Source organism: Pongo abelii, chromosome 5 (assembly GCF_028885655.2).
Source record: "Pongo abelii isolate AG06213 chromosome 5, NHGRI_mPonAbe1-v2.0_pri, whole genome shotgun sequence".
In the NCBI taxonomy this organism is placed as follows: domain Eukaryota; kingdom Metazoa; phylum Chordata; class Mammalia; order Primates; family Hominidae; genus Pongo; species Pongo abelii.
This window is the reverse complement of record NC_071990.2, coordinates 137,648,344-137,668,832: the sequence shown is the minus strand read 5'-3', so window position 1 is coordinate 137,668,832 and position 20,489 is coordinate 137,648,344. Positions and strand designations below refer to the sequence as shown.

The 20,489-nt window shown below is 36.9% G+C and overlaps 1 protein-coding gene across 2 annotated transcripts in view; it reads right to left on the bottom strand.

Annotated features, from left to right (window-relative positions):
* The window catches only part of PDE7B (phosphodiesterase 7B), a 339,241-nt gene that overhangs the window by 43,151 nt on the left and 275,601 nt on the right, over positions 1 to 20,489 (bottom strand). For both annotated transcript variants that reach the window (XM_002817399.4, XM_002817398.5), the window contains 2 exons: positions 3,249 to 3,400; positions 1,602 to 1,665 (listed from right to left, as the gene is read on the bottom strand). In XM_002817399.4, coding sequence (XP_002817445.1) covers positions 1,602 to 1,665; positions 3,249 to 3,400 — 216 coding nt within the window. The remainder of the gene's footprint in view (positions 1 to 1,601; positions 1,666 to 3,248; positions 3,401 to 20,489) is intronic.

The following is a 20,489-nucleotide window of genomic DNA, read 5'->3' as shown; positions in this document are numbered from 1 at the left end:
ATCTAAACCACCATATTGCTTAATAGTCATAGCCTATTATTCTTCCTATGGAAAATCACTCAAGAGGAGATCTGACTGTGAGCTATTTTAGAATTCAAGTCAGCAGAGATGCAAAATTGAAGCTGTAATGACTTGTAAGCATTCAAGAAATATTGTTTATTTAGGAATAATGATTTTGAATTTTAAAAGCACAGACAATGAGACCAATGGAACAGAATAGAGAACCCAGAAATAAATTCATGCTTCTGCAGCCAACTAATGTTTGACAAAGGCACCAAAAACACATTGGGGAAAGGACAGTCTCTTCAATAAATGGTGCTGGGAAAATGGGATATCCACATGCAGAAGAATGAAATTAGACCCTCATCTCTCACCATATACGAAAATCAACACTAAATGAATTTAAGACTTAGACCTGAAACTATGAAACTACTAGAAGAAAACATACAAGAAATGAAATCAGTTAGGTGGAAATACAATTTATTTTCCCCTCTCGATTTTGTAGCTACTTATAAATCAATTTCAGCATTTCTTAGATATGTATGGTATATACTTCATATACTTGTGAGGCTCTTAGACTTCTCCTTTGAACTAGCTGTAGCATCTTACTGGATCTCTAATTAATTGAGTTAAGGAAAATCTCTGACAAGTAGTCATTTCATATGTCTATGAGGGTCATGATTACATTCTCTTTTAAACAAATACCACTGAACAAGTTCTTTTGTTCACAGGTAACTTAGTTTACCAGTACCCATTTCTCAGTTGATTTGAGCAAAATGACATGCAACATTATGGGATTCATCTCTCCATGACCTAGTTTGCTTTCCACAGTGTAAAGGTCAATTTCATGGTCTAAGGCTATATTTCTCTCAACTGCATATTGTTTGCAAAGTAATAGAATGATGAGAAAACCATATATAATGACTTAAAAGAGACCTATCAACATCACCATTAAATGTGATGTCTTTCATTGGCTCTCAAAGCTCATCAGCTTTGTTTAATGGCCAGATAAAAATATAATAGGTTTTTTATTATTTTCTTAAGGAAGGTCTTTATAGGCACAAAAATTTAAGAAGTGACACCAATGAAGATGTTTACTTTTCCCTTTGGCTGCAGTCTAAGCTTTTATATTCTTTCCTCAGCAATTGTTTTCTTCTGATGATGTCAAACATATTTGAGCAATACCCACAATAGGACAGACTTAGCTCGCTTAATAAAACTGCATAAGCACCCTGCCCTGTAAAAGTCAGGGCTGATCAGATGTGCTTTTGTTTCTAGTTTTCATCAACTAACAATGAACTCCCTACTTCTGGATGTGGCCAAAATATTCTGCAAGAAAAGAATCTAATCTGTGGTTTCTAAATTCCTCTGGGATGATCAAGGTCACAAGGAAACTGTCTTAAGATTCTAAGGTCAAATTCAGTCCTCATTCTTCATCTGAGTTGATTTTCCCTTACCCCGGTCCTTCTTCAGTAGCTGTAGATTTATAAAAATGAGGAAAAAAGGAAAAAGGAATAGCAGTGTTTAAAAATAAATTTTTTCATGAAATTAATCCCACTTTATGGTGTATATTTTAGTGAGAATTCTTTTGGGTAACTTACCATTTGTCAAGCGATCAAACAAGAAAATGTCAAAATCCCACATTCCCACTTTGGAGAGCATATGCTGAAAAGGCAAACAAAAAACAGCACACAAATGAATAAATGAATCACACTGGAGACTCAAATATTTACTTTGGGATACAGTGGATTAAACAATTAAAAAGTTGAAAATCCTAGCATACTACCATCTAGTGCAAATGAATGGTTTCCCTATGTCCTACAATAAAATCCAAATGCCTCAGCGTGACACAAAAAGACCCTCACAACACATTAGAAAAATGAAGGGATATTAGGTTATTTTTGAGGTTTAGACTGTGTGAGACTTTTACCTAACTCACACAATATTAAAGACAGCCCCAGGACTTGGCCTCTGATAGCTGGACTTCCAGCCCTCTGTCCTTTCCACATCTCACACCACCTTTCTTGAGAGGTGGCTGCTTAGAGGAGAGACACCGCCAAGAGTGCTCTGTCAGTGACATTCCAGGGCTGGGGAAGTTAAGGCTTGTTCTCCTCTCAACAAACAAACAAGCAAACATTCAAAAATTTCCCAATCTCAGACCTTAAGTTGTTAGTGAATGATTTTTTTATCCTTTTGGAGGCCTAATATTGGGAATTAGCTCTTTTGACATTACTTGCTGTTCATTTTCTAATGGCATATATTAAGTTGCCTGCCTGCCTGCCTGCCTGCCTGCCTGCCTGCCTTCCCTCCCTCCCTCCCTCCCTCCTCTGTCCTTTTCCTTTCCTTTCCTTTCCTTATTTCCTTTCCTTCTTTCTTTTCTTTCCTTCTTTCATTTTGAGACCTGGTCTCACTCTGTACCCCAGGCTGGAGTACAGTAGCATCATCATACCTCACTGCAGCCTCAACCTCCTGAGCTTAAGCAATCCTGCTGCCTCGGCCTCTCAAAGTACTGGGATTTACAGGCATGAGGCACTGTGCTTTGCCAGTGGTATATATTTCATAATAGTATATAAATAGTATAATATCACTTAGCATGCAAGCTATAAAATCTATCTTTGACTTCTGTTTAAACTGGGGCATTTATTGCTGAAATTTAAATTCCTTTGGCAGTTTGGGGTAGACATAACCTGAACACTTTTTTCAGATGGTCACACATTAATTTCCACCCTCAGTCAGATCAATGTATTACAAAAGTAATTGTAGAGTTATTAAAATTTATTCAAATGAATTAAAAATTATGAAAAGGAAAATGCAGTGCATCAATAGCCTGAAGTCGAATTAAGAGTTGATAGTGATTGGGTTATTTTTAGTGTAGCTATTACAATAAGCTAATTTAATAAATTAAAAAATTTAGTTATTCCCTCATTAGTAACCTGCTGGTCCAAAATTTTGCTTTACTTAGTATCGTGCAAATATGTTTTGTACCTTTATAAAAATGAAAATGGCTAGTATGTGCTAGGCATGGGTATATTAAGCACATAAACATGGTTTACTTCGTGCACCTCATACGGGGGATGTTTCTGTTAATTTCATTTTCTATTAGAGGAACAGGTCCAGATGTATGGAATAATGAGCTCAGGGTCACAGAGCTCCTCAGAGGCAGAGTAGGGCTCCAACACCAGTGCTATCGACTGAGGCACATGCTCTTGGCCACTGGCCTGCTGTGAGGAGACGGGCAGTCAGCTTACCCTTGCTTGTCCAAGGTAGTCTTCATCCAGCAGGTGCAGAGGGGCTTGTGGTATAATTCCACGAAGCAGCCTTGATGCATGGAAGTATCTTTGAAAGCTTAATAGTCTTTTCACCTTTTTCTTGGTGCCAATCTCCCCTGAGTATGTTGTATCTGTGGAAAGTCATCAAGTCAAGAAATTTATATATTTAAAAGAGGGCCAATTTTCTCCACTCTGTAAAAATAAATGTATTAAAAGAGGAGAAATTTAAAAGATGCTTTCTATACTTTTAAAAATATGGTCTATTGAACTCTACATTTGAAATGTTTCATGAACATACCTGATATTTGTTTTTTTTTTTTTTTTTTTTAATGTTTTACTTATTTATTTTTTGAGACAGGGTCTCACACTGTCATCCAGTCTGGAGTGCAGTGGTGCAATCTTGGCTCACTTCAACCTCTGCCTCCTGGGCTCAAGCGATCCTCCCACCTCAGCCTCCTGAGTAGATAGGACTACAGGCATGTGCCACCATGCCTAGCTAATATTTATATTTTTTGTAGAGACAAGTTTTTGCCATGTTGCCCAGGCTCATCTTGAACTCCTGAGCTCAAGCTGTGTGCCCACCTTGGCCTCCCAAAGTGCTGGGATTATAGGAGAGAGCCACTGCACCCGGCCTAACTAATATTTCTTATGTATTATATTTACTAAAATGTCAAGGTGTTTCAGAATGTAATTTTGGAAGGCCATGAAACATATGAATTAAGAATTTCATTTTCTTGTTAATGATGCTGGTATGCTAAGTGAAATTCACACACTTCTGCCTGCATTTGAAATGAGCAGTTATTCTTTTTCTACTATAGCAGAATTGAGACTCAAACATTTAGGCCAAGTTCTCATCCCACACTCTCACTTGTATGATGAATTTTTCCACCTGAATTAGAAGGGTTGTAAATATACCAGTTTACACATGGGGAAATGGTTTCTAATATTCCAGGAACATCATTGGCAAAGGAATCAATAATCTTGCACAAAAAGTGACCTGGATGCCCCTGACAAGAAGCAGAGTGTTTACTTTCTAATGGTGTATTCTCTCTTACTGGTTGCCATAAAAATCTAATCTTACCAGTAGATATATTTTAATACTTATTTCACATGTGCCTTTCAAAACTTGAGTGTTGACATCACAGTGATTGTCCAGAAATACCCCAAACACATTATTTGAATGTCTGTCAAGATATTTCTTATCTCAGCTGAAATTATATGAATCACTCTAAGGCCACATTAGTGACGTCTGCTGCCAATTTTGAATGTAGAGTCAATTTAACAGTCTAGTAGGAAATGTACGGCTCGTATGTAAAGTAATTTTGGCTTCTGTCCTAACTTCTCCCATCTCCCCCTTTCCTCTGTGGAACTCAAAAATCACAACAGATGGCAGAGGCAGAGGAAACAATGGGTGCTCCCTGATGGCAGTGAGTGACTAAGATGAGTTTGTTATTTAGGCTGCATTATGCTTGCAAAGGCATAATTCAAGGGCAGGCTATAGGTGGACCAGGTCTGGAGTGGTTCAATTTCACACATGTTGTATTTAGACATCTATCAGAAATCCAGGTGAAGATCCTAAGTAGAAATAAATGGATATAAAACCTAGAGCTTGAGGGAGAAGACTGGGCTTGAGATAAAAACTTGAAAGTTGTCAGATGAGATTACCTAGGGAGTAAGTATAGATACAGATGAGAAAAGGATCAAAGTCTGAGTTCTAGACTCTACCTTGACTTTAGATGGGTTTAGAGAAAAGTAGGGAAAATTAAAGAGGACTGGGAAGGAGTATCCCATGAGGACAGAGGAAAGCCAAGAGAGCACATTTCCTAGAAGCTTCATGAAGGATTGTATTGCTGGGAGGAAGATGTGATCATTAAAATTAAATGCTGCTAATGGGTCAGGTACCATGAAGACTGAGAGTTGGCCATGAACTATACACAGTACTTGAGCACATTTTATTGTGTGCCTAGAAGCAGCAACACTCTAGAAGTGCCTAGAAGTAGCAATGAGCACAGCTAGCACCCAGATTCTGGTTTTTAAGTGACTTTTTGCTAATAGGAACCAGATTTTTCTTGGTGAAATGGCCAATTCTAGGGCAGGGATGGAAAATGTATCAGATGAACTGTAGCATCTTATTATACTAGAAAATAAGGGGGAGCTCAAAAAATGATGGAATCATTTAAAAATGACAGAAGTGACAACATCAAGGGATCTCTCTGAGAAAATATGGGAAATTTGAGTTTCAAAATGAATAACGAAAGAATGGATTATAAACCATTGGCTGAAGTAAGAACCAATGAGTTCATACAGGTGATAAGGTAAGTAAGTAAATAAATAAGGAAAAGCGAAATCTCTTCCTTGTAGAATGTGCCAACTGATAAATGTAGAAGAAATAATAGAGCTGGAAAATTACCATTTTGCAGCCGATATGGTAATGACTGATTCAGGCCAGAATCATTAATGGATACTAAAATTATTAAGTGAAAGTTTAAAAAGCAATAGGGTAATTACCCAATATCAAAGCATTTACCCACAGAAGACTTATTAATTGGAGAAGAAAAAAATGGGTAGTTTTTAGTGGAAAAATGTGGAGGGGGCATCATCTTCCCTAAGTAATCCAAGTTAATGCCACCAGAAACTGACATCATGCTCTTCCTAATGTAATGCACTGAGGATACAACCTCACACATATTGTGTTCCTGCCCCAAATGCATATCTGATTCTAATAAAGAGGAAACATTAGAAAAAATTGTTGAAGGACACTCCACAAAACCATCAGCCTGTGCTCTCTTAAAAAATGTCAATATCATGAAAGACAAAGACAGCTTTAGGTATTGTTTCATAATAATGAATACCAGAGACAGTGCACTAAATGTAATGCATGACCCTTAACTGGATTCTGTATCAGAAAAAATGTCATAAATGACATTATTAGCACAATTTTGGATATGGATTTATGCATGAGACAGTATTTATAAATATTTTAATACTCATTTCACATGTGCCTTTCAAAACTTGAATGTTGACATCACAGTGATTGTCCAGAAATACCCCAAACACATTATTTGAATGTCTGATAATTGAAGTGTGGTTACAAAAGAATGCTTTCATTCTTAGAAAATTCATGCTAAAATATTTAGTGATAAAGTAGCATATGTACAATAAAGTGTTAAGAAAAAATGTATGCAGTAAGGCAAAGATTGCAAAATATAACAAATGGTGCATATGGAGAAAAGAGTATATGAGTATTCTTGCAGATTTTTGATAAATTGAAGTTATTTTATGATAAAAAGTTTAAGAAGAGAAAAAATGTGAAGAAGTTGTTTGAAACAGTATCAAGTATAGACCACTCTTTTGAGGAGTTTCGCTACATAGGAAAGTAAAGAAATGTAGTGATAGCTCTATATAGAATGAAATCAATTATTCAATAAATAAATTATTCCTATGTTATGTATAAGGAAAATCTAAAAGAAAATATAGATGATCTTTTCCTTTTTTTCATATTCTATAAAATTCCCCCATCTCAAAATACTAAAAGAAAATGTCTTATATAGCTGAGAGTATACCTATATTTATATAATAAACTCAGAAGCAAGTAAAATAGCCCTGAATGATGGAAATATGCCACAAATGTAGCAAATTGAAATGATGGATTACTTCTTAAACTTCCCTTTGGTTTTCCAAGTAGTGTAGTACTTTAGGAAGATTCATAGTTAAGATAATGACATTGAAATTAAGTGACATATCCTAAGTGTAGATGATAGGAAATAATGGTTACTATTCACTAATTTTGACTAAAATATTACTAAACTAATGATGCCATGAGCTGGAGATATTAAGTTTAGATCTGTTTTTATCTTTACAACAAAGAAGAAAACAGCAAGATTCCTTACCTATTTTTTTCACCTAGAGTCAAATGAATAATAGTAATATTAGTTCAGCAACAAGACAGAATGCAGACCTCTTTGGATCTTTATTTAAATTTTGGATACATTGTTTCTCATGACTTTTTTTGGTTTTAATTTTGATTTTTAAAAATATTACATTAAGATATGATACATCGTGATCACCAAGTTATTTGGTATTCCCCTAAATTTTAAGTAAGGCTAGTGCCTCATTCCCCTGACTCTAGCCTGTCTTGCATTTTTTTTTCAAATAAAAAAAATATAATAGACATGGGGGTATCACTGTGTTGCCAGGGCTGATGATCCTGGGATTAAGTGATCCTCCTGCCTAGGCCTACCATAAATGCTGGGATTATAAGTGTGAGCTACCATATTGGGCCAGTCTTTGAAACATAAACTCAGATGGTGTTTAAAAAACCCCAGTAATTAAATACTTTACAGACAAGCAAATGCTGAGAGATTTTGTCACCACCAGGCCTGCCCTAAAAGAGCTCCTGAAGGAAGCACTAAACATGGAAAGGAACAACCAGTACCAGCCACTGCAAAAACATGCCAAATTGTAAAGACCATCGAGGGTAGGAAGAAACTGCATCAACTAACGAGCAAAATAACCAGCTAACATCATAATGACAGGATCAAATTCACACATAACAATATTAACCTTAAATGTAAATAGGCTAAATGCTCCAATTAAAAGACACAGACTGGCAAATTGGATAAAGAGTCAAGACCCATCAGTGTGCTGTATTCAGGAAAACCATCTCATGTGCAGAAACACAGGCTCAAAATAAAGGGATGGAGGAAGATCTACCAAGCAAATGGAAAACCAAGAAAGGCAGGGGTTGCAATCCTAGTCTCTGATAAAACAGACTTTAAACCAACAAAGATCAAAAGAAGGCCATTACATAATGGTAAAGGGATCAATTCAACAAGAAGAGCTAACTCTCCTAAATATGTATGCACCCAATACAGGAGCACCCAGATTCATAAAGCAAGTCCTGAGTGACCTACAAAGAGACTTAGGCTCCCACACAATGATAATGGGAGGCTTTAACACCCCACTGTCAACATTAGATCAACGAGACAGAAAGTTAACAAGGATATCCAGGAACTGAACTCAGCTCTGCACCAAGAGGACCTAATAGACATCTACAGAACTCTCCACCCCAAGTCAACAGAATGTACATTGTTCTCAGCACCACACCACACCTATTCCACAATTGACCACATAGTTGGAAGTAAAGCACTCCTCAGCAAATGTAAAAGAACAGAAATTATAACAAACTGTCTCTCAGACCACAGTGCAATCAAACTAGAACTCAGGATTAAGAAACTCACTCAAAACCGCTCAACTACATGGAAACTGAACAACCTGCTCCTGAATGACTACTGGGTACATAAGGAAATGAAGGCAGAAATAAAGATGTTCTTTGAAACCAATGAGAACAAAGACACAACATACCAGAATCTCTGGGACGCATTCAAAGCAGTGTGTAGAGGGAAATTTATAGCACTAAATGCCCACAAGAGAAAGCAGGAAAGATCCAAAATTGACACCCTAACATCACAATTAAAAGAACTAGAGAAGCAAGAGCAAACACATTCAAAAGCTAGCAGAAGGCAAGAAATAACTAAGATCAGAGCAGAACTGAAGGAAACAGAGACACAAAAAACCCTTCAAAAAAATCAATGAATCCAGGAGCTGGTTTTTTGAAAAGATCGACAAAATTGATAGACCACTAGCAAGACTAAATTAGAAGAAAAGAAAGAAGAATCAAATAGACGAAATAAAAAATGATAAAGGGGATATCACCACTGATCCCACAGAAATACAAACTACCATCAGAGAATACTATAAATACCTCTACGCAAATAAACTAGAAAATCCAGAAGAAATGGATAAATTCCTCGAAACATACACCCTCCCAAGACTAAACCAGGAAGAAGTTGAATCTCTGAATAGACCAATAACAGGGTCTGAAATTGAGGCAATAATTAATAGCTTACCAACCAAAAAAAGTCCAGGACCAGATGGATTCACAGCCAAATTCTACCAGAGGTTCAAGGAGGAGCTGGTAGCATTCCTTCTGAAACTATTCCAATCAATAGAAAAAGAGGGAATCCTCCCTAACTCATTTTATGAGGCCAGCATCATCCTGATACCAAAGCCGGGCAGAGACACAACAAAAAAAGAGAATTTTAGACCAATATCCCTGATGAACATCAATGCAAAAATCCTCAATAAAATCCTGGCAAACCCAATCCAGCAGCACATCAAAAAGCTTATCCACCATGATCAAGTGGGCTTCATCCCTGGGATGCAAGGCTGGTTCAACATATGCAAATCAATAAACATAATCCAGCATGTAAACAGAACCAAAGACAAAAACTACATGATTATCTCAATAGATGCAGAAAAGGCCTTTGACAAAATTCAACTCTTCATGCTAAAAACTCTCAATAAATGAGGTATTGATGGGACATATCTCAAAATAATAAGAGCTATCTATGACAAACCCACAGCCAATATCATACTGAATGGGCAAAAACTGGAAGCATTCCCTTTGAAAACTGGCACAAGACAGGGATGCCCTCTCCCACCACTCCTATTCAACACAGTGTTGGAAGTTCTGGCCAGGACAATCAGGCAGAAGAAGGAAATAAAGGGTATTCAATCAGGAAAAGAGGAAGTCAAATTGTCCCTGTTTGCAGATGACATGATTGTATATCTAGAAAACCCCATTGTTTCAGCCCAAAATCTCCTTAAGCTGATAGGCAACTTCAGCAAAGTCTCAGGATACAAAATCAATGAGCAAAAATCACAAGCATTCTTATACACCAATAACAGACAAACAGAGAGCCGAATCATGAGTGAACTCCCATTCACAATTGCTTCAAAGAGAATAAAATACCTAGGAATCCAACTTACAAGGGACGTGAAGGACCTCTTCAAGGAGAACTACAAACCACTGCTCAAGGAAATAAAAGAGGATACAAACAAATGGAAGAACATTCCATGCTCATGGGTAGGAAGAATCAATATCGTGAAAATGGCCATACTGCCCAAGGTAATTTATAGATTCAATGCCATCCCCATCAAGCTACCAATGACTTTCTTCACAGAATTGGAAAAAACTACTTTAAAGTTCATATGGAACCAAAAAAGAGCCCTCATTGCCAAGTCAATCCTAAGCCTAAAGAACAAAGCTGGAGGCATCATGCTACCTGACTTCAAACTATACTACAAGGCCACAGTAACCAAAACAGAATGGTACTGGTACCAAAACAAAGATACAGACCAATGGAACAGAACAGAGTCCTCAGAAATAATGCCATATATCTACAACTATCTGGTCTTTGACAAACCTGACAAAAACAAGAAATGAGGAAAGGATTCCCTATTTAATAAATGGTGCTGGGAAAACTGGCTAGCCATATGTAGAAAGCTGAAACTGGATCCCTTCCTTACACCTTATACAAAAATTAATTCAAGATGGATTAAAGACTTCAATGTTAGACCTAAAACCATAAAAACCCTAGAAGACAACTTAGGCAATACCATTCAGGACATAGGCATGGGCAAGGACTTCATGTCTAAAACACCAAAAGCAATGGCAGCAAAAGCCAAAATAGACAAATGGGATCTAATTAAACTAAAGAGCTTCTGCACAGCAAAAGAAACTACCATCAGAGTGAACAGGCAACCTACAGAATGGGAGAAAATTTTTGCAATCTACTCATCTGGCAAAGGGCTAATATCCAGAATCTACAATGAACTCCAACAAATTTACAAGAAAAAAACAACCCCATCAACAAGTGGGTGAAGGATATGAACAGACACTTCTCAAAAGAAGACATTTATGCGGCCAAAAGACACATGAAAAAATGCTCATCATCACTGGCCATCAGAGAAATGCGAATCAAAACCACAATGAGATACCATCTCACACCAGTTAGAATGGCGATTGTTAAAAAGTCAGGAAACAACAGGTGCTGGAGAGGATGTGGAGAAACAGGAACATTTTTACACTGTTGGTGGGACTGTAAACTAGTTCAACCATTGTGGAAGTCAGTGTGGTGATTCCTCAAGGATCTAGAACTAGAAATACCAGTTGACCCAGCCATCCCATTACTGGGTATATATCCAAAGGATTATAAATCATGCTGCTATAAAGACACATGCACACATATGTTTATTGCGGCACTATTCACAATAGCAAAGACTTGGAACCAACCCAAATGACCAACAATGATAGACTGGATTAAGAAAATGTGGCACATATACACCATGGAATACTATGCAGCCATAAAAAATGATGAGTTCATGTCCTTTGTAGGGACATGGATGAAGCTGGAAACCATCATTCTCAGCAAACTATTGCAAGGACAAAAAACCAAACACCACATGTTCTCACTCATAGGTGGGAATTGAACAGTGAGAACACATGGACACAGGAAGGGGAACCTCACACCCTGGGGCCTGTTGTGGGGTCGGGGGAGGGGGGAGGGATAGCATTAGGAGATATGCCTCATGTTAAATGACGAGTTAATGGGTGCAGCACACCAATATGGCTCATGTATACATATGTAACAAACCTGCACGTTGTGCACATGTACCCTAAAACTTAAAGTATAATAAAAAACAACAAAAAAACCCCAGTAATTAAATAAAGCTAGCCAACAAATCTTTTCATAGTTAATTTTCTATGTTGCCTTGTAGGTTAAAACATGTAGCATATAATGTCTTTCCCCCTAAAAATGTTCAAAGTTTTTGAATGAATTGGTCATCATGTGTATTCTTTATTTGTGTACTTTCAAACCTACTGTCTCAGATGGGCGAGTAGATATCTAACAAGTTGCAGTGTTAACTGGTGGCCAATATTTTCTAAAATAGCAAGGCAGGCCATGACTACTCCATTTAACTTCTATCTGGGTTATCCTTTAATTAATAAGCAAATGATTCAGAAGCAATGCTACATAGCCATTTGTGAAAACAATAGCACTTAATTTTCTTATTTGAGGACATACATAAAGCTAACCAGAAAAAAAATTCTCAAGGTAGCTTTCTAAAGGGGAAAAATGTGCAACAATCCAAGAAAAAATAAGTTTATTTAAACTAACATTAATAAGTTATCAAGTGTCATTTAGAGAGCAATTTGTGTTTTGTGAGATAATGAAAAATGGAGATATAAGAAGCTGAAGATGGGACGAAAAAATTCATATAACAATCTGAATAAAGCACCCTCTGTATAATAGTACAAGGTCCTGCTTTTTGAAGTATTTAAATGTGTTAATTATTAAGATCTGATATATTTGTTTCCAAAAGGACTCCCAGTGCATAGCTAGAATATTTACTTTGATAATGTATTGATATGTATTTGATATGATAATGTATTTGGTATGTATTTCTGGGTAGTAACATAAATGATTAGCTAAGCTAAATCTCACAGATAGCTCGCTAAATTTCTCTTGTAAAAATCTGGGGAATGTTAACAATGTGCCTGGTAATAAAATGCTAGGCTTATTTAAGACCCTTATACAATTTTACAAATCATTACTTAAAGGCATTTACAGTTATCCTAATGCACCTTTGTTTGGATTTTATTGTTTTATGGTTTCCAAATTCTCATTTGGAATAGCTATAAAAAGGTGTTCCAGAATGTTTCATTGCCTAATCCATGTGAGCATTGACCCGAACTCTGAAATTCATTTTCTGTTCACTTTTCTTTTGTAAATATCACAAATATCTACATATTAACACATTTTTGCACTACTTTGGTGCTAATTTTAGGAATACAAAGTTTGTATTGGCACTGCTGGTACAGGAATTTTGAAATTTTACAAGTTGGGGTTGGCTTAAATGCAAAAATATGTTAATAAAAATTATTTTCATTTTTGAGTACCTTCTTTATGGAATAGTCTCTGTATAGGGGCTGATTAATTTTGGTACCAGGAGAAACCTTAAACCTAGAATAAATATCTGAGATTTAAGAAAGCTGTAAATATATCCATATTATGAGGCTGTTTCTGTCAACTCTATATCTGGTTCCCTGAAATAGGTCTATGTCAACTGTTTCCAGAAGTAGTGTAGTGAGTAACTGGTGCAAAAGTAGCTCAGGTGATACTGAGAACAAAGAAAGCCTTTGTGTTTAAGTGAGCAGAGCTGACTGTTAAGCACCCATGGAGATCTAACTACATAAACCTAATATTAGCACTTTTGAGTATCAGTCCAACTGAACCTCTTAATAATGTGTTATTAAGCCCTACTTTGATAATTATTGAGCTAGTAATTCTAATAAAATTTCTTGCTTGGTTAGTGGCTATTCATAGGCTTTGTTTATCTTCCTTTTATAGGAATTTTTTTTTTAAGTGACAGTCTTGCTATGCTGCCCAGGCTGGAGAGTGGTGGCTATTCACAGGTGTGCAATCATAGTGTACTACAACCTCAAACTCCTGCCCTAAAAACAGTCCTCCTACCTCAGCCTCCAGAGTAGCTGGGATTACACATATGTGCCACTGCACCCAACTGTTACAGGATTTTTCATATGTTCTGTACTACAGAGTTTTTGGTGAACAACTATTACACCCCAAAGTCAGAAACCATTTAATCAACCTTTCTGACCCCTGGTATCTAGTGTATAATTATCTTACATATAATGGAAACAGTAAAAAATTTGTTGATTAAATTTGAATAAATTCTCTTCATTTACAGAAATATCACTGTTAATGCTCTTTTTGAACAATAAGCCAATTTGTTAAGTGGAAGATGCTAAAACTTATACAGACACATTGTAATCATTTTCTGAGTCAACCTCAAAATGGAGTTCCAGGGTCCAGGCCCTCTTGCCACTGCCACTGTCCTTTGCCTTTTTTTTCATTATTTATTTTATTTTATTTTCACTTCTTATAATTGTTTTATTTTTAATTTTTATGGGTACATAGTAGGCATATACATATTTATGGGGTACATGAAGTGTTTTGATACAGGCATGCAATGTGTAGTATGACATCATGGAAAATGGGGTATCCATACCTTCAACCATTTATCCTTTCTGTTACAAAGAATCCAGTTATACTCTTTTAGTTATTTTTTCAATGTACAATTATTACTGACCCTAGTCACCCTCTTTGTCCTTTGCTTTTTTTTTTTGACTTTTGCTATAACACTCAGTTGTGCCTCATATGGTTGCAAAGTTCACTCTTATTCACATATCTGACTTTCTTATTATGCTGTAAGGTTTTGGAGACCAGATTTCTGTTAAATTTTCTTTGAATTTCCACAAAGTCCTGCAGGTTGTAGGTGTGAAATACATGTTGATGGAATTAAATTACTTTCCTGATGTGTGTGCTCTCATCGAAGTTCAAGAATGCTGAACTCTGGAGAAATCAGGGTGAAATTCTAGTTTTCAATATGCAGCTTTAAAAAACAGGAGAAACTGTTAATCAGTTTGACAGGGTCCTGAAGCAGAAGTAGCAGATTTACAGCACAGCTCTTTCACTCTTTCACACATTCTACTAGTTCAGGGTTCAGGATTCAGGATCCCTGTAAAATTAGAAGGTTAGTGTTGTCTAGGATGACAGTTTTCTTGAAAGCATACATGAGGATTTTAAGATTGAAGTAACCTAGCCTAAGATGCAGTTGCCCTGTAAAAATAATTTTTATATAGACTACTTTAAGAAATTAAAAAAATTTAAAGAGGTTGTGCATAGAAAACAATATTGACTCATTTCCAGAACTTACAGTATGGACTTTGATGAGGTGCTAAAGATGTCATTCTCTGGATGAGACCAGTGCTCCCTTCAATGTATTAAACACTTCGATTCACTTTCACGTGCTTTTAGCAAATTTCATAACTTATACTTGGTTGTAATGACTTCAGTATTCAAATCATCCCTTTCACATTTTAGCATCTCTAGACATTAAAGTTTCATTTATTCATAAAATAGCTGCCAGAAAACCTTTTAAAATAAAATACTATGTCTCCCCCAGCCTTTCAGAAATCACCAGTGGTCATAAGTGGCCGTATTTGTTTATTTCTTACTGTGTATATTCTCAGTGGTCAGAAAATGATGGGTAGAAACTGATGACAACCAAATATATTATTTGGCCCTTAACATCATCAAGTGTGGAGATTTCCTCACATGAGTGGACCTATTTTTAAGACAAAGTCATTATAAATGACTTTGAAATTCTGAGCAATTTAAGATAAAAACAAATTAAATTTCTTAACATTTAGGGCATTTGCTAGTCTTAAGTTTTTAATAGAAAAGAAGATGAGTTGTAAATATTAGAAAACAAAAACACATACAACAAAACATCTACAACAATAATAAAACCACCAAAAAGAGAGCAAAAAAAAAAAAGAAAGGGAGGAAAAACCTAAACCAAAATAAAACAAACCATCATCTTAAAATTTAATTTGAAGTTGGAAAATCTGTTTGAGCTTAAAGGAACTCAAAAGTTATTTTAAGTTCTCCAAACTCAAGTCTTGAATAGAATGTATTAAAGCCTTATGTCATTAGCTCTTCTGTGTACAAAAAATACTCACGACTTCTTGACGGCTGTCACTAGAAGAAGAGCTTTGTTTCAACATTGCCACCGAGTGGGAGGAGGAGGGGGAGGAATAGGAAAGTCGTCTTTAAGGCAGAGCGAAATTCTCTCACTCTCCTTTTTAACACACTTATTTTTTTTCAGTTGCCATTTTTCCTTTATGTTCTTGAGAGTGAAGGGAAAACCAACATGGCTGATTTGAGTCATGGAATAGAATGAGCTCCTTCCTAGCTGACTGTCTGGACCCCTGCTGCATCGCTTGTAGGTGTTCAAGAGCATCAAATGCTTGTCTCCTTAACCATGCAACACACGGATTTTTGGCAAAATCTGCCGTTTTTTCAGTCAATTTTTTTTTTTTTTTTTTTTTTTTGCCTACCATAAACTCCATCCCAACGAATGGGTTGAATCTCTGACAATCCAGGGTTCAGGGTTGGTTGGAAAACTCTTGTTTCCTTTTTGTAAGGAGGGGAAAAAAGGCTTTAAAAGTAAGCTCTTAAGGCTTCTCTGGGCAATCGAAAGGTTTTTCAAAATCCCAGTTTGAATGAAATTTAAATGAATTAGTAAGAAGCAGATCAAGTTTCCTCAGTCCTAAAGAAGAAATACGTGCCAGGCGCAATGTGGTTTTATTGAACCCTCCGCTTCTCAGAGTTTGAAATGTTATAGCAAATCCAGAGTTTTGAGGGCAACGGTTTGTGGTGAGCAAATTGAAGTGACCAAACTTTCAGTTGATTCTAAGTCTCCAGAGGTTAAAAACTGCTGCATTAACTCTCTAGTTCTCAGCATACATTTAAAGCAAGTGTGGTCTTTTATCTGGGAGATACGTTTGGACTGTCAAATCTGACGGCAAAAGTTCCAGATGTGTGTGCCGTAAGGTACTACAACTGCTTCTCTCCTTTCATTCTCTCTGCTAGTTTACTCCCTGTCCCAGGATATTGGATTAACCCCTCTGAGGGCCTTTAGTCATCCCTTTCAATGTGTCTCACCTACCACCAACGGATTTGTTCCTCAGGCACAACTCCTACCATGTCAGCCCCCTGCTCCAAGTCCTTCAACGGCCCCCACAATGTCTCCTTAATTTATATTATTTATTCTGACATTCGTGGGCCTCCACAATATGAGGCCAGCTTACTTTTCCATTTTTATCTCCCAAAAATACCCTGCAGATAAAGAGATCTCTGCTCTTGCTGTTTTTATGCCACATCCCTCAGAGTTTTGTTTCTATCTGGATTCCCACATTCCTTCTCAATTGAATATTCTCCCCACCTGTTGAAATGCCATCTGTCCTTTGGCAGCCCACCTCAAGTATTTCCTCCTGGGCTGGTCAGACGCATTCAGCTCTCCTCCTTAGTATTGCAGTAACTTAGCTCTCTTGCTATGTGGCAGATGCTGCACACTGCTGTAAACCCTGTTAGGCTAGGACCATGTCTTACCTATTATTATGGTGCCTAGCTTACCGAAAAGGTGTTTACCGAAAGAAGGAATGAAGGAATGAGATGACTATTGAAGTGTAAGCTGTTCTTCTGTCTATTGTAGTACATTATCTGGCTCATGATAGGTGCTACCATGTAATTGTTGAATTGAAGTAATTGTCCAGAACAGGCAAGATTCATTCATCTAACACATCAGATAACAGGGATGATCCCCTGTGTAGAAGAACTTGAGCCTCTATTTCTTTTCTGAATTTGTTGGATTTTCCTAAATGATTATAAGTGCATCTTTAGAATCACGGTAGATTAGTACTAACTTTACCCATTGGTAGAGGCCTAGATAGAAATTTTGATCTCTAAAAACTTCCAGAAAGAAAACCTTTATTCTTTAGAAAGGGAATGCATTGGAAGCTAATTCCTTTTTCTTTATAGGTTACAAAGGCTGCTTGAATTATATTTCATTGGAGTGGGTCTGTGATTTTATTATGTGGTTTTTATATGTGGTTGGAATATAACTCTTTAAATGTAAATATCCTTAGTTCCTCAGAGAACTTGAGAAATTTACCTGTGCATTGAGATTTCTCTTTTAGGGCCCATGGCTCTCTGTGGATTGTAGTGGCACCTTAGGACTAATCATGTCTGTACTCTTGGTGCAGGACACTCTTTTTTTTTATTTTTATTTTTTTCTTTTATTATTATTATTATTATTATTATACTTTAAGGAAGCAGGTTTCATTAAGACATTAACAGAGCATGGAAAGCTATATATTTTCACATAGAACTAGTTCAGAGAGAAGAAAGAAATGTTTTAGATGACTACTGCAGTGTCCACCTGCGTGAGTTTCTGAATGGTTCCCAGACATATCTGATGTATTTCATCTAACAAACACACTGGGTCTCCTATTCCACGTATTCAATCCATATGAGACAAGGGTTTGCAGCTGGGGTGATGGAACCAAAATGTTGAGCACCTACTAGGTAATTTACATTTGTGATCCAATTAATTTTCACAAAAGTAAGTATTGTGAAGTTGATATTAAAATAGGTACATCTTACAGATGAAGAAATGAGTTTGGAAAGGTTTAATAATTTACCCGGAGTCATGCAATGGATAAGTAACAGAGCAGGGACTGGAACCTGGGTCTTTCTGACCTTGAAGATGATGCTCTGCTCATTATATCCTGCTCTTTACAGGAAAGGGCAAAGAGTGGAGACATAAGGCAGTCTAGCAGAGGACCCTGTTTTCTCTTGGGTACAGGGATCCAAAATGATGTATCAGCACCCAAAGGATTTTAAGTTTTGGTCCTTTAAAAAAAAAGTATAGTAAAGTAGCCAAACTCATAGATGCAGAAAGTAGAATGGTGGTTGCTAGGGGCTGGGGGAAGTGGAAATGGGAAATCACTGTTCAAGGGGTATGGAGTTTCAGTCATGCAAGATGAAAATGTTGCAGAGGTCTGCTGTACAACATTGTACTTACAGTTAACAAGACTGTACTATATACTTAAAAATTTGCTAAGATGGTAGATCTCATATTATGAGTTATTTACCACATAAAAAGTATAGTAAAACAAAACCAATAAGAGGACATTTCTTATTCATTCTTTCTAACCATGTAATTCATAAATACAAGTGTTTAAAAATCAATAAAGTTGTAAAGGCTGAAAATTAAACTTGGTATCAGTGAACAAGAGAGTGAGAAATACTGTAATGCTAATATTGAAAGACAACTTGTAAAATAACTAGAAAACAACCAGAGAAATAACTTCGTAGCAAAGGTTGGAAGCGATTCTATGTGTGTGACTTTCCTATTTCTCTTACTAAATGTACAAATGAAGTATTAAGGAATAAATAATCACTTGTGGGTTTTAAAATTGAAAACACACGTCTCACTTGACACTGACTTAATGTGATTTGATTATTATGTTATTACACAAAGAAATTCACAGACATTGGTTAGTACCCCCAGCTTTGGAAAAGACAAACATTTTTGTTGTGTACATAGAGTGGAGCAGCAGCTTGTGGGGAAGGGAAAGAGTGGGAGTTACTTGGGCAAACAGGCGGCCCAAAAAAAAAAAAAAACACAAAAAAACCTGCCAGGATGCACAGGGATGCACACAGGCCTTGTGTTTAACCCTTTGGAGCCAAGCCTTATAGTCTCCTGAAATTTTACCTGAAGGGACATCTGTTGATAGAGTCATGGTGTCAGGGCATAATCCAAAACCTTTCCTTGCTGCTTAACATGGCCCATGGGCATTGTTTTCTTCTTTCCTTCCCTCTAGAAAACACAGAAGTCTTTTATGTGTTTTCTAAATATCTCTACCTACCTTGATAATTTTGCATAATGTTTTAATTAGGAATGGCTATAATAAATATATAATATTTTTTGGTAGTTGTCAAATGAACTGGAAGCAGTTGAGGAATGAATTGGCTATTTGTTTTTTATAGTCTGATGAACACTGGGAAGCCTCCACCAATAAATATCCATTGAACACCTGCTCTGTGCAAGGCACTGTGGTACCTGAATATACAGAATGGATATGGTTTGGCTGTGTCCTCACCCAAATCTCATCTTGAATTTTAGCTCCCATAATTCCCACATGTTGTGGGAGGGACCCGGTGGGAGATAATTGAATCATGGGGTGGTTTCCCCCATACTGTTCTCATGGTAGTAAATAAGTCTCATGAGATCTGATGGTTTGATAAGGGGGAACCCCTTTCACTTGGCTCTCACTTTTCTTTTGCCGCTGCTATGTAAGACGTGCCTTTCATCTTCCACCATGATTGTGAGGTCTCCCCAGCCATGTAGAACTGAGTCCATTGAACCTCTTTTTCTTTATAAATTACCCAGTCTCGGGTATGTCTTTATCAGTAGCGTGAAAACGGACTCATACAAGAAGATTCAAGTGAGTGTTTCTGCTCTCAACTACCCAGAGGAAGGTGGTAGGATTGGCTGTTTATCCCCTTCACTACTTATGTCTCCACTTCAGCTGTGGCAGGTAAGGAAGGTTTTAGTATAAAAGTGCCTAGAAATTAAAATACCGTATAAGGCAAAAAATATGAGCAAGAGAAGGATAGATTATTTGTCTAGCGGGTGCTCTGCTCTCAAGAAAGTGATGATCTACTTTGCCGCTCACACTTGATGGAGTCAGAAGCCTGCCTTTCCACATGGCATAGAGGCAAGATGGCCCCTGGTGCATATGTAGGGGTGTGGTCAGGTAGAGAGGGTGAGGAGACAGAGTAGTAGAAAAGGAATGAGGAAGGGAGATCGAGAGAGAAGGGACATTCAAGCACCCATCAGAGGAGGTTTCTGTACCAGTGAAAGGTAGTCTGAGAAGAAATG